Source organism: Medicago truncatula, chromosome 1 (genome assembly GCF_003473485.1).
Source record: "Medicago truncatula cultivar Jemalong A17 chromosome 1, MtrunA17r5.0-ANR, whole genome shotgun sequence".
NCBI classification, from domain to species: Eukaryota; Viridiplantae; Streptophyta; class Magnoliopsida; order Fabales; family Fabaceae; genus Medicago; species Medicago truncatula.
The window spans coordinates 55,793,537-55,808,440 of NC_053042.1; the positions used below are offsets into that span (position 1 = coordinate 55,793,537).

At 30.7% G+C, this 14,904-nt stretch overlaps 2 protein-coding genes across 2 annotated transcripts; both read right to left on the reverse strand.

Moving 5' to 3' along the window:
• Positions 1-5,233: 5,233 nt before the first annotated feature.
• LOC25485713 (F-box/LRR-repeat protein 2) lies at positions 5,234-7,657 on the reverse strand. Its single transcript, XM_013614990.3, has 2 exons — positions 7,207-7,657; positions 5,234-6,903 (listed from the first exon to the last, which is right to left on the reverse strand). The coding sequence occupies exons 1-2, from the start codon at positions 7,258-7,260 to the stop codon at positions 5,902-5,904; spliced, it is 1,056 nt and encodes a 351-aa protein (XP_013470444.1). The 5' UTR covers positions 7,261-7,657; the 3' UTR covers positions 5,234-5,901.
• A 2,274-nt stretch (positions 7,658-9,931) lies between these two features.
• On the reverse strand, positions 9,932-12,001 carry LOC25485714 (F-box protein At2g39490). Its single transcript, XM_013614991.3, has 3 exons — positions 11,120-12,001; positions 10,703-10,861; positions 9,932-10,477 (listed from the first exon to the last, which is right to left on the reverse strand). Exons 1-3 carry the CDS (start codon positions 11,909-11,911, stop codon positions 10,256-10,258), a joined length of 1,173 nt encoding a protein of 390 aa, XP_013470445.1. The 5' UTR covers positions 11,912-12,001; the 3' UTR covers positions 9,932-10,255.
• Between the last annotated feature and the right edge of the window lie 2,903 nt (positions 12,002-14,904).

A 14,904-nucleotide genomic window follows, 5' to 3' on the forward strand; every position in this document is an offset into this window, starting at 1 on the left:
AAATTTTATAGTGTATCACCATCACCTAATTTTTTTACTTTCTTCTTTGTTTGTAGTCTATCAATAACAGCAACAACAACCCATTTTTAATAAAGAATCTGAAAACTCCATCTTTAACAACAACAACAACATGTTTGTTCAAAAAAAAAAACACAACCCAGACGGAAACAACAACAACACCATATCTAATTTGCTCTCTTTCGATTTCAACTCAACAATAACAACACTAGTGGCAACAACCTCTTAAAAAAAAAAACACTAGTGGCAACAATTCCTCTTTCAATAATAACAACAGAGTGAAATTTTCACTTCCTCCTTCTACTCTTTTAACGTGTCCTTTCTTCTTGTTCTCAATGCCTTTTTAAATTCTTCTCAATGCCTTTTCATTCTTCTTTGTTTAATTTTTAGATTGGGGATTTTTTTGTTGTTTGAAAATTGGGGATTTTTGTGTTGTTTGATAATTGGGTTTTGAGATACAGAGGGAGAACAAGTTTGACGATTCATTTTTAGAATGTTTTCATTTTTCTGGGTTTGATAATTGGATTTGAATAACGATAATATATAGCTGTTGTTGTTGTTTGACGGTGGTGGTGCTCCGGTGCTGAAGTCACGGTGGAGGAAGAAGAGGATGAGATCACAACAACATACATACAGGAGCGTTTGGCGTTCTTTCACACAAGGAATTCTGCAAAACGTAAATCAGCTTATTCAACCTAAGAAGGAGAAGCTTGGATAGTTGTTGATGATTTGAATTTTTCAGATTATGAATTAATTCTTTGTATTTGATGGAAATTGTTTATGGGTTTTTTTTTTCTGGATTTCTTTGAACGTTGGATGAATATATGATGATATTGATGAATAAGAAGAGGGAGGAAGATGAATAAAGAAATTAAATAAATTAGATGTTGGTGATACACCGTAAAATTTGATAGACCTCCGTAATTCAACGGTCTCTTTTTTTAGGGGACTAAAATTATCAAAATTGAATCAAATTGAATAAAAGAAATAAGTGAAAGGACGTGTTTGAGAAAGTTAAGACATATGAGACCAAATTGAATAAAAGAAATAAGTTAAGAGACCTTTAATATTAATTAAGCCTTTTTTTTATTAAAGAAAGCTTATCATATATTATTATATTTGTGTATGGTGATGTTTAGACTACTTATTTACATTTTTTTTTTTTGAAAGATAGACTATTTATTTACATCTCTAATGTTAATTTTGTCTTTTTTTTTTGTTACGTAACAAAATGAAACGATTAAAAAAAAACAAATTTAACTTGTCTTTCTTTTTTTTAAAGAAAACTTATCATATATTATTATACTTTTTTTTACAAGTATATATTATTATACTTGTGTATGGTGTTGTTTAGACTATTTATTTACACCTTTAATATTAATTTTGTCTTATACGAATATTGATAATTTTTTTTAAGGATGAATATTGATAATATATTATAATATTGTTTTTTACATCTTGATTAATTTTATAAAAAAAAAATCTTGATAATCGTTGTTGGATTCTTTGATTTTTTTGTTTTTAAATTAAAAATTATATAATTGCTTATGTAATGTCACATCCATACACTTCAATTTATGTAAATACTTTTTAGTGTACATATCTAAACATAAAAAGTTTATCAAAGTATAAGAACTTATGATGTAAACTCTAATGTTATAAGCATCTATATAAGTTGTTTATCCAAACGGAACCTTATATTTGTGCGTGTAATGTGCTATTCAAGTTCCAAAATAAACTCCTCAAAATAAAGTTCCAAAATATTGGTTTTGGATTACAAACTACTTTTCTTTGTAACGGATCTACGCCTTCTTAAGTTTTGAAGTTGAGGTTGAGTGATGCCTTTCCTTTTGGGTTGTGATTTGTGGATTTTTTTTTTGGGGTCTTCGATTACATAAATACATAACAAGTTAATTACATTTGACATGTATTGTTATCAACAACTTTTTTATAACTGGATATCTTCACACATAATTGCGGAAACTAATCCCTCAAACATTATAGAATTCAAATAGACGACAAACTCTCCTTAAGAGACATGAATAACTTTTATTTTTTGAAACAAAACATTATTATATTAATTCAATTTGTCATAACAACTTATGATTGTTCATAAATGAGAGAAATACTATTTTAAAAGAGATCAAAGCTACAACTAAACTATTCTAACAAAGTAATATCTTCTTTCATTCATTTAGTTGATGATCGCTACATTCACCAATTCTCTGTTTATACAAACTAGAAATTGACATATAATCTAACAAGAGAGGTGCTAAATGGTACATCATTTTTTTTACGAAATTTGACGAACTTCATATATGCAGCATATCTTCTCATTTATTTTACTAGAAAAAATTGGAAGATTAAATTAAACAAATACTAACATTAGATTAAAATAATAACAAAAATACAGCACCAATTTGTAGAAATAAGAATAATAATAGTGATCATGTCTCTTTAAAAAATAATATAGTGATCATGTCTCATACCATGGACGATAAAGTTCACTTGATTTGCAATAAAAGGTGTTAAAGAGATCAACTTATTTCTTAGAAACCGACAAAATAGGTATAGGAGATACCAAACCAACCATTGATCGTCCGTGAAATTTCGTATGCACGGAATTCACACCATTCAGGATTATTCATCTAACAAACTAAACAATAACTCATCATACTGATCTCTTTAGATCTTTGTAGAAAGGTATGACTCATCACGTAATATAACTTGAGTTTATTCTATTCTATTAGCCTATCTTAATTCATTACATGTATTTCCCTATTTTATTCAATTGATAGTTCATTTGATTCTATTTTGTGTGTTTCCATCAATTGCATACTATTATGGTTTTCGATCATTGAAAAACTCAAATCGGGAACATCACATCGCTGTTATCTGCCACCACTTCCCTTAATAATTAATTCTATGTATGAATTGATTTCGATCGGTATGGTGTTTAACATGAATGAATAATTGAACATCTGAATGCAAAATACATGGATATATAAAATTAATTTTATGGTTTTGGTAACAAGGAAAACTCACTTTCAGGCTTTGTTACATTAGCACAAATTGATAGGAAATCAATAAGCTTTGTTACATTAGCACACAAATTGATAGGAAAACAATAAAATTATGCGACCGAGAGAAAGCATACACACAAAATAGAAACATGTGAGCCATTGATAAAATAAAATAGACAGTTGAGATTTGATCAGGGCGACCATTGAGAGTGCAAACAGCTCTATGGAGTTGGGCCTCCAAAATTTTGGGGTCTAAAATATTATATTTTTGATATATTATGCAAGTAAAAAATGAATATATTAGTAACGTGGTAACAAAATCAGGTACGTGAATATGGCCAAGTGGCTGTGTCTTGTGCTAACCCAAACGTCTTTATCACTACCAAAAGGAAAAAAAACCAAACGTCTTGGATTCAACTCCTCAAGGCTCAACTTTTTGTCCTTTGATTAATTTTTTTATATAAATAATGAATATATTTTTAATAAAAACACAATATAACTTTTTTTCCGTCTTATTTTTGATAGAGCGGTTCTTGTAATTATTTGTACATACTTTTTTGTATAAAATAGCAAAGTTTTAACAACAAACGTTATAATTATTTTCTATAAAAACACCCTGAACTTTTGTTTTACCTCCGTATAAACTAAGGAAAATAACAACTTAAAATGTTGATAAAGATAAAGTTGTATTTTTATATTATTGATTAGAATATAATTTTTTTGTGTTAGTTACATGACTATTTTTTATGTTTAGGGATGTTAGTTTCAATTAAATAAAAGATTTTTCTTTGAAAAAGCAAATTATTTGATTTTAAAAGGGGGCCTATTTTTATTATAAGAGTCGGGTCTTCAATTTCATAGGAACGACTCTAAATTTAATGTCGAATGAAACATTGACATTTTGAGACCTAGTGTCAATAGATCCTTGCTCTCTATATATATTACCTGCAATAGTATAAGATTGGGAAATTATCGAAAACATACTTCAAAAGTCCATTCACATAAAGTAAGAATTTTAGAATTCTTTATGGTCAGTAGTGTTTCATCAAAATCTTGAGCACTCAAATCCCTACAACTTAGCCCTTATCTAAAATCAAGGATGGCATGACACAAGTTGAAATGAGATCCTGGCCAAATCCGAGGAAGAGGTCCGCGATAACGAAAAGATTTAAGTTTAGAAGTGCTAAGATGAAGAGACTTCAATTGCAAGCAATCTAAGATTGTTAACTTGAGAAACTTTGATTCAGATTCAACGAACAAAGATTGCAATCCACAACAATCAGTGATCATTAAATTCTCAAGATGATCCAAATTCGAGACAATTGAAGAAGTTACCTCACTTGTCAAATAGGTTAATGATTTCAAACAGAGACTTTTGACTAAGAAAGTTGGGGGAACAATATTATAGATGAAGTGTTGCTCATTGAGCTTGAATTGCAGTTCATATTTCCTCTCAATCTTGTCCTTCTCAGAAGAGAAATCAAGTTGCAATAGCTGCAAAGAGTATATTGTCATCATCAAAGTGAAATTGAAGCTTTCACGGTCGCTTTAATGGATCCCACTCTTCAAAATTTGTTAGAAATTCAGCAAAAACACTAGTGATATCTTCTATAGTTCCATGTTTGACAAGAACTTGGTTCCACAAGTTTCTCCATCTAGTAGATATGATATGAGGCTTGTTTGAAGTGCATATTCATTAGGTAGAAGAGATATTATGCAGCCTAGAGTTTCATCTGGCAAATTTCTAAAGATCCTCTACATTTTCTTCCATTGAACCTCTAATGTTTCAGAACTGGATTAGGATATATTAAAAGAAAAGATATTAAAAACTTAAAATACCTTTTGGTATACTTTATGTTATAGATCTGTTGGTCTTGGTTTACTATTTCTATTGAATTCAATGCAATGATGTGAACTATGAACCAACTATATGCTATTTCAATATATGAGACTGAGTATATGTTTGTACAAGATACTACATGACATATGTTTTACTCTACCGGTGAATTAATATGATACATTACCCCTTCATTAAATATATATTACCTTAAAGTAATATGCTATTTTAGTATTATCTTAAAGTAACGTTTGCTCTCAAAAAGAAAAAAACTTAAAAAGTAATAAGTATATTTGTCTTATGCTAAACATGTCACAAATTATATTTGTCTTACATCATAAAGGAAAAGTTATCCTCAAGTAAATATAAACTTTCCTTAATTAGTTTACTGGGATTAATACAAAATACATTAGAAGGGGATGCAGTATTTCACAGTTACAATCTTATATCATTAATGGGAACTATATTGAGCTCGGAAAAGATGCAAAAGAAGCTGACAAAAGGTTCCTTTTACACTTCCATGCTTTGGAACACATAACAGCACATAGACAAGTATAAACAAAGATACACACACAACCTGCAACTATTTTTATCACATGAATTCTATCTCCACAAACAAGATACTTAATGGGTTTCCTTTACTTCTAATCAATCAATAATAATCACCAAAACCAGAAAGTGTGATATTGTTCTTGGAGTTGGCCTTGTAAATGTTAGAAAAAAATCATCATCAACCAAACTACAATTCTTTAATATATGTCATGAAAAGGAAAAATAAAACTTAGGGAAAAATGAAGATTGAAATGTTGTGATGAAGATAACATTTCAAATAACTGTTTTATCACTTTCAGAATACTAGAAAACAAGGCATCCATGGTTCAATAAAGGTTTCCACTTGTCGTCACTACAAAAATGAGAGGGAGCCATAATCTTAATTTCTCAATGATGACCTTGAAAATACCATCATCGTCCAGAAATTAACATCAACACACACCTCACGACAACCTCGTATATTTATCTCTCTCAATCGTGTGCAGTTTTTACTACGTGCCTCACTCCTTTCTCTGTGATATGATCACACCGTTCCAAGTCCAATTGTAGTAGCCCACAAAAACTCTTTGAGATCACATACAATGTGTCATCATCAATTTTTGTCTTTGCCAAGTTCAACACCTCCAATTTGGAAACTTGAAAGTTCATTGAAAGTAGATTCAATGTTGACCAAGATCTCAAGTTCAAATGAGTAATTTTACAACATCTTAAAACTTCAACAATACCTTCGGATATGCAATAGCAATGGCAATATCTCATTCTCAGGTCAAGCCCCTGCAGGTTTGGGAAAAGAGAAGGCAACATTTTGATGCTTTCATTTTTCAACCGTGGATTGCCTGCCAAATGGAGAGACTTCACTTGAGGGTATACAACAAAGTCCATCAAACAATTACAATTCTTATCACAAAACTTTCCAATACCACTTCTGATCTCGCTGAGGAAAGGACAGTTCCTAACTAGTGACACCAAGGTTAATTCAGTGATATTGGTACAAGGGCTAAGGTTTATAGACACCAAATTACCAAGAACCAAAGACAACCCAACAATATCTTGATCATTCAAATAGAATGAATATTGAAGATCCAAATGTTGTAAAAACTGACATTTTGATAACAAACAAAAGATTCCGGCATAACTATAATCCATAGAATTTTTTAGCGAAAGTCTCTTCAAAGGAAGACCTTGCTCTGCAAGAGATGAGAGCAAATGATCTGATATACGCGCAGACGACAAATCAAGACAAGTCAAACCTTTCAAATTCCTTAGAGAGCTAATCATCTTCGAACTAACGTACATCCTTTGATTTTCCCGTATCTTACAGAAAGAAATGGAGAAAGACTTCAAATTTGGTCTCTCGCAAATGGCAGAAGCAATGCCAATATTGGTTAAGTAATTGCAATCAAACAAGATTATCTCTTCAAGAAACTCAAAGTTCTTACAAATATGGAAGAGCAACGAGTATGTAGTAATTACCTGATAAATTAAAAGAAAATTAGAAAAATGAATTTTAATGATATTCTTTTGGAAAGGTTTAATGAATATTTTTTTTGTAAAATTGATTCTAGCTAGATATGAGTTGAATATATGTTTGAATTCAATATGTTCAACAAAAAATTAGAAGGTAAAAAATCATTAGTAAATGTAATTAAACAAAACATACATTAACAATACAAAACAAAGTTTGAAGCAAGTTTCCTTTATCTAAATGAAACCTAACATATTTTAACAACATGCAACTAACATCGAAGGTAGCTTACTTAAAAAAGTTGTAATTACCTGAGAGATTAACCTTACGGAGTTTTGGAAGTGCCAATGACAATATATTTGCATTGCTTTCAATTCTTTTAATTAGGGAAGTTAATGACAAGTTCTTCAAGGAAAGGGAAACATTCAGCAATGATGATAAGGTCAGTTTTACTGACCGAAAACATGTTAGAACAAATGAGAGAGGTCAAAGTTTTCATCTTTGCAGCTAAACTTTGAAACCCATCTATAGGGATGTAGTGATTTGAGGTGCATGGTGGAAAAAGATATTTGGCTAGCTGAGGAGTGTGTCAAGGTCACCGTGGAAGCACGTTAGGTCGAGAGATGTGAGGTTGGTAAATCTGTGGAAAAGGCTAGAGAGGAAAGGGATGGTTGGATCACATATTTTGAAAGATTGGTGATGGAAAGAGACGCGGTGGTTGAGAAATTTGATGACATGTTCCCAACAATCTTTGGTAAGTATAAATCCTATGTCATTGTTTTTCTTTTCTTTGACAAAGCTTTAGTTATCTTTTCTTGTATTAATAAGTTTTTATCCCCTGCCAATTAGAAGTTTTTTGATTTATTCCCGAAAAAGAAATTTTTTTTGGAGATTCCCCTTATAATTTATAATTTATAGATTATTTGATTTTAAACCCGATGACATATGACTGGACAAATACGATGATATGGCATACTGATTGTATAATTAATTTTCTTTTTTAATAATTTTAAATACACATGGCATTTTAAATCATTTTTTTAAAATAATTAATTAGAATGGTATGTCATTATTATTTTTTTTAAATAAAACTTATTAAAAAAAATATCTTCATCTTCACAACATAAATCTTCATCAAGGATATTCTAGATCTTCATCATCCCAACTTAAATCTTCATCCAAACTTATTCAATAAACATCATCAACAAACCCAAACATTCATGGCATAATCCAAAAAATTCATGAAAAAATCCAACAATAACACAATTCTTTAACAAATAATCTTCTAATAAGCAACACATTTCTTTAACAAACTCATTTATCTTTCCAAATTCATCATCTTCCCTCTATCAACAACACAAACACATCTTAAAAAATAAAAAAAAATCTGGAAACGCAATAACAAAAAACAGTTCATCATCTTCCCCTTCAATTAAAACCCATTTATCTTTAGATTCTTCATATTCCAACAATAACAGCCCAACACCAGCAACATCCCTCAAATCCCCAAGCCCCAAATTCAAAAACCCATTTTCAGATCAACAAAAACATAAATTTGGATAGCCCTAGATCCAAATTTATTTTCAGAAAATTTGCAAAACAAGGTTCCAATTTGAAACCCATAAATTCATCTAAAGAAGAACAGATCTAGAATGGAAGAGGGAGATCACTAGCCATCAATTTGTGGTGGCAGGGAACCAAATTTAAGACCTTCTGCATCAGACTTGTTACTGGTATTTTGCACATCTTCCTCCCCTTCAGCCAACTTACTAATATTCAATTATAATTACAGACATTGAATTTGTTTGCTCTTTTAACTTAATTTTCCTTCAAAATCATTATAGTGATTCTGCCTATTGTCTGCAGCATCCATTCATCACTTGCGAGTATCAGGAATCTTGTTCAATATCACGCGAATAAGGGTTCCAATCGAGTTTGTGTGTGAAGGAGATTGAGCGGAATTTTTTTTGGGAATTGTGAGAGAAGAAGACGACGAGGGCAAGGAAGAGGAAGAAGATAGAGAAAAAAAACTGGGATGTAAGAGGATGAAGAAGGGTTACGGCAGAGAAGAGATAAATTATTGATTTTAATGTTTTAAATTCATTAAATTAAGTTTTACTAAAGGAAATTCAAATGGAATTAAAAAATTTGGAAAATAAATAAAAAAATATCAAGTGCCACCTCATTAATTAATGCACAGTCAGCATGCCATATAAACTAATTTACACAGTTAGATGTGCTTAGGATTCAAAACCAAAGAATCTATAAATTACAATGAGGAATTTTCAAGCTTTTTTTTCTCACGTGGTAAACCAAAAGACCCCAAAATGTCATAGGGTAAAAGCCTATTAATCCTCTTTTCTTTTACTGAACAGTTGTATTGTAAATTTGAAATCGTGATGAATGGTTATACTCTAATACCCTAAAACCCTTTGGTATATATAAAAGAGAAAACAAATAAAATCCGACTAAATAAAATCTTTTTGTTTGTTATGAAAATAAGATAACAAAATAAAAACTTAACTTATAATCTAAAAAGTAAACAAATCTACTATAAATAAAACAAAAATATTTTGTTGGAGTGAACTCAAGTTTCTATTAGAAGTGATTCTTTGTCCACAAGAGAATAAGTTTGTTTATGACGTATGTTTGAGAGATGAAAGATGCCAAATGATTCAATTTCAAGCATGCACACTATGGATGACAGGAAGCCCAGCAACAACAGAAGCAGAAGCCTATGGACTATGGCATGCACTGCAGTGGCTATAATTATTGAACAATCATCATATTCAGATCGAAATGGATTGTATGCAGGTTGTGGAAGTTGTTCATTAAAACCTTGCAGCAGGAAGTATGATCAATAAGTTTAAGGAATTGTTGTTAATCAACACCAACTTTCGGGTATGTTTTGTAGGGCGATAAGCCAATGGAGTAGCTCGTTAATTAGGGAGGGCATCTCAATCCTATGCTAGTCCCTGTATTTTTTATTATATTCACCTTGTATTGAAACTATCATTATTGAAATGCATTAAGATGTTTTGCCAAAAAAAAGAGATCATAACATTCGGTGAAAAATAACAAAATTATACAAAAGGATAAAGGAGATATCATGCAGATAATCAATGATTGAACTATTGTCCATTCATATAGTTATAAAGAAAGACAATCGGACATGCTTTCCCTAGAATACTTTAAAAGAATGAAAAGAAAGAAATAAAACAAGATCTACAAAGGATAAGCGACAACTTTCTCTATCGGAAATGGCTAGACTTCCGCAATGTGACGAATCTAGATTTGAATTTTGGCTGGTAGAGAGATCCATATTTAATGTCTAATGCGTCTCAAATATGATTAGGTAGATCATTGCATAATTGCTACATCCAAATTGCTCCCACTTGACGTCTCTATCTTTGGAGGCTTTCCCTTGACTAGCTGAATTAATATTTTTGCCACTGAAATTTCAGCTATTGGATTTGTGAAACCCTTGAACTTTACCAATTTTAGATGCTCCAATTCTGTATATTTAGTTGCTTGAATTGAGCCTAAATTTGACTGCGGAGCTGAATAACTATTACGATCAATCTGCATCCAATCAAGTATGATAAAACTGTCAAAAACATCAAAATTATATGTAGCAAAATAGAGCATCAATTATTGCTAGGTCTTGCTTGCAAAGAATTAAACAATTTCCATAAGCTATTCCAAGAGTTTATGAAAATTAATTGAAAACAACTTATGAACATGTCAAAAGTTTTTGCAAACAGTCCCATCAAATTTATGCGAGTAGATAAACTCAAACAGTCCTACCGTTATAACAAGTTGCTCCAAGGCAGGGCATAATTTCAAGAAGGAGATTAAGGCATTGATGCTGTTTTCATTCTCATGGTTGTCAATCCACCACAACTCTTTCAATTTATAGAATATAAAACTTCCACTCGAAGGAGAAATTGATGGCCATATCAGTGTCTGCAAGAACTTGGAGTTAAATTATGCATAGGAAAAAAAATGACAACAATGAGCAATGAAGCACTGATACGTTGACATTTATAATAAATTGAGAAAATAAAATAATTAAATGTAACCATGTGTGTCCGTGTTCGACATTGACACATGTTCGACATCAGGCATACATTCAATTTGAAGTGTCAATGTTAGATAAACAATAAGCGACATATATGTATGATACCAGCAATAGTATAAGATGGGAAATTATTGAGAGCATACCTCAAAAGTCCATTCACATAAAGTAAGAACTTCAGAATTCTTTATGGTTAATAGTATTTCATCAAAATCTTGAGCACTCAAATCCCTGCAGCTTAGGCCTTGTCTGAAATCAAGGATGGCATGGCACAAGTTGAAATGAGATTCTGGCCAAATCCGTGGAAGAAGCCCGCGATATCGAAATGATTTAAGTTTAGAAGTTCTAAGATGAAGAGACTTCAACTGCAAGCAATCCAAGATTGTTAACTTGTGAAGCTTTGATTCAGATTCAATGAACAAAGATTGTAATCCACAACAATCGGTGATCGTTAAATTCTCAAGATGATCCAAATTCGAAACGATCGAAGAAGCTACCTCACTTGTCAAATAGCTTAATGATTTCAAATAGAGACTTTTGAATAGGAAAACAGAATGGTAGGTGAAGTTTTGCTTATCGAGCTTGAACCGAAGTTCATATTTTCTTTCAATTTTTTTCATCCCATAAGAAAAATCAAGAAGAAGCTTACTATTAGTTGCAATAGCTGCAAGGAGTGCATTGTCATCAGCAAAGTGAAATCGAAGCTTGCATGGTCGCTTTAACGGATCTAACTCATCAAAATTGGCTAGAAATTCAGCAACAGCACCAGTGATATCTTCCATAGTTCCATGTTTAACAAGAACATGGTTCCATAAGTCTCTCCACCTGGTAGATATGAGGCTGGTTTCAAGTGCATATTCATTTGGTAGAAAAGATACTATGCAGCCTAGAATTTCATCTGGCAAATATCTAAACAGATTCTGAACACTTTCTTCCATGGAATGGTAGCTCTAATGTTTCAAATTTGTATTAGGATATTAAGAGAAAGAATATGAAGACTCAAAATTAATGTACTTTGTGTTATGAACCCTGTGGATGTTATTTATCCAAATATTCAACCTTCCAGTCAATATTTACCGGTCGCGGTCTATTCTTCCTGTTGAATTCAATTCTATAGTATGGTCTATTTTTATATTACAATAGAATCATTTTTTTTTTTTATTACAATATGGTATGGACTATGAACCATCTCTGTTTAACTTTATTTGCTATAGCGGATATCTCAATATAATATATATTTGATTAGTGATTACTATAAGCTATAGATTACGATTCAATATATGATAATTGATGAGACTGGGTTTATTTTGGCAAGATATTACAATGACGTATGCTTTTTATATTTGATTAATTTAATAATATGTCCAAAGCGTGAAGGCTAAAAATGAAAATAAAAATAAAAATAAATTGAGCAAGAAATGAAAAAATATATATAAATATAAAAATGATTTTGTTTTCTTTCAATCAACATATATCTATAGGATATCCCCATGAGCTCAGTTGTCAGGATATTGTATATTATATGCAGGGCTGAAATTCGAACCCTGAACACCCCACATCTTCAGATTTAATTATGTATTGTGTGAGTTATAGCCACTACCAGCTGAAAAAAAAAAAAAAAAAAAAAAAAACATATATATTCTGGATAAGTTTGGATATTAATGCCATTTGAAATAATGTATACTTGTCATTCAAAGCGACTTTAATCAAATAAATAATATCAGTGACGTTCAAACTGAGACTGAGACCAATACTAATGAAGGTGACTTTGCAATAAGTGGTTTGTAAACTTGACCAATTCACAAAATCTATAATCATACATTTAAGATTTGCCAAGATGTTTCAACCGTAGTGGTACTATTAATATTAACCTAAAGTGACGTAAACATATCAAATATATAGTATATATATTTGTCTTATGCTAATTCCTACGGCATATGGAAAAGTTTTCCTTAAGTGAATTATTAATAAAAAAACTACTGATAAAGCAGATATTTGTTTAAGCTTGTTGTTGAAGATAATGGATTCAAGCGCAAGTGCTCCTATTGGAATTGATTTCTTATTGAGTGAATTTCATATCAATCTTTCGATGATTTTATTTTTGGGGGCCAATGACTTCATTTTTAGCTCTGTGCAGATCAAATAAAGTCAACAAAATTAACATCACAGTAAAGTCAATAAAAAACGCATTTGTGACCAATGTGACTTTTATGTTTCAATTTTTAGAACTTTCTTGTTTGGATAGTGTCATATCCTAAATTTTGACCATTTTTCTCTGTTTTTACACATTTTGTTCGTACTTTTAAAACCAAAAATGTCCGTCGTTTTAGACAAAATTTCGGCAGAGATACCCCAATTTTTGACCTAAGATTATATAATGGGGGTACATAATTGTGTGAACGAAGTAAGCACTAGAAAAATTTTATTTGGAAATGATAATTAATTTGGTCATTATCAAAAAGTGTTTTCTTGGTCCCCAAGTTTTGCTAAATTATTTTAGAACGCAATCTAGAATATTTTGGAACACAATCTAAAATATTTTGGTAGAAAATCTAATATATTTTAGTGCTTGATCTGAAATATATTTTGATACTCAATAATATATATTTATGTACTGAATAACATATTTATGTACTGAATAATATATTTTTGTACTCAATATGATATATTTTGGTAGACAATCTAATATATTTTAGTGCTTGATCTGAAATATATTTTGATACTCAATAATATATATTTATGTACTAAATAACATATTTATGTACTGAATAATATATTTTTGTACTCAATATATTTTGGTAGACAATTGGCATATTTTTGTACTAGATGAATTACTTGTTCCCAAAGTTTCTCACCTATTAGTTGTGAAGTTTCTCTATAAATAGAGGGCTCATACAATGCATTCAACACACCGAAAACACAGTTGATGATTCCTGTGTTTTTCCTCTCTTCTCCCTTCTTCGACTTGTCTTGACGAGTCTTTCTTCTTTTTCTACTCCTTTCTGTCCTTTTCGGTTTCAAGGTATTTATTTTTTATTTTATTTTGCTCTTAAGTTATAAAAAATGAAAAAAAAATTAGATTATGTTAAGAGATTTTGTGGTGATCCAACCTCACTACAAAATTCTCATGCTTTAGCTTTAGGTTTTATTTATCATTCAAAATAACAAAAACATCCAAATAACAAAAACCACCAAAAATATTTTTTTACAATAAATCTTGATCTTAAATCAAGTGACCGTCTTTTTATTTTATTTTTTTAATCAAATTTCAATCAACTTAATTCTACTTCAAGTCCATTTTCTTTTAAATTAAAAAACACAAACAGATTCTTATTTGCCACTTGACTTTTCATTTTAAAACCTTTTTCAAAACTAATAAAAAAACACAAAACCGATCAAACGTCAATTTCTACCCCGAACTACGAGGTTTTAATCCCTCATGGGTACGTAGGCAGAGGACCATGTCCTTCCAAATCAAATAAAAATAACCAAAAACATATTTCTTCTCCCTCCATTCTTTCACTTAGATTTTTAGGTAATAATTTTTCAAATAAGCAAATGAATTTAGCACAAGATAATCTAGGTAAGAGGTTCCTATGGAATATCATAGACGCTTAGGGTGCTAGCACCTTCCCTTTGCGTAACCAACCCCCGAATCCAGGTCTTAAAGGTTTTTACTCATTTTTTCCCTCCCACGAATAAAAATCGAGAGTTCAAAGATTGAAGGTTCAAAACCAATCAATGGCTTGATACCCGAAAATCACGAGCACAGATAGCATTCTATTATATAGCATGTCTTTTAAAATGATCGAAATAAATCTACATAAAAATATGCACAGATTTTGTAGAACCGAATCTGATGGCGTTTTTCTTGTTGGTCTTTTTGAATGATGATATTATATTGATCATTTCCTCTTGGATTTTTGTTTTT

Bases quoted from the DNA above. Each gene is read 5' to 3' on its own strand.
- LOC25485713 (XM_013614990.3), bottom strand. From the start codon at position 7,260: ATGCAAATATATTGTCATTGGCACTTCCAAAACTCCGTAAGGTTAATC. The intron at 6,904-7,206 runs GTAATTACAACT...TTAATTTATCAG, and splicing joins CCGTAAGGTTAATCTCTCAG to GTAATTACTACATACTCGTT.
- LOC25485714 (XM_013614991.3), bottom strand. From the start codon at position 11,911: ATGGAAGAAAGTGTTCAGAATCTGTTTAGATATTTGCCAGATGAAATT. The intron at 10,862-11,119 runs GTATGCTCTCAA...AAGTTCTTGCAG, and splicing joins TATGTGAATGGACTTTTGAG to ACACTGATATGGCCATCAAT. The intron at 10,478-10,702 runs GTAGGACTGTTT...GATTGGATGCAG, and splicing joins TGGAGCAACTTGTTATAACG to ATTGATCGTAATAGTTATTC.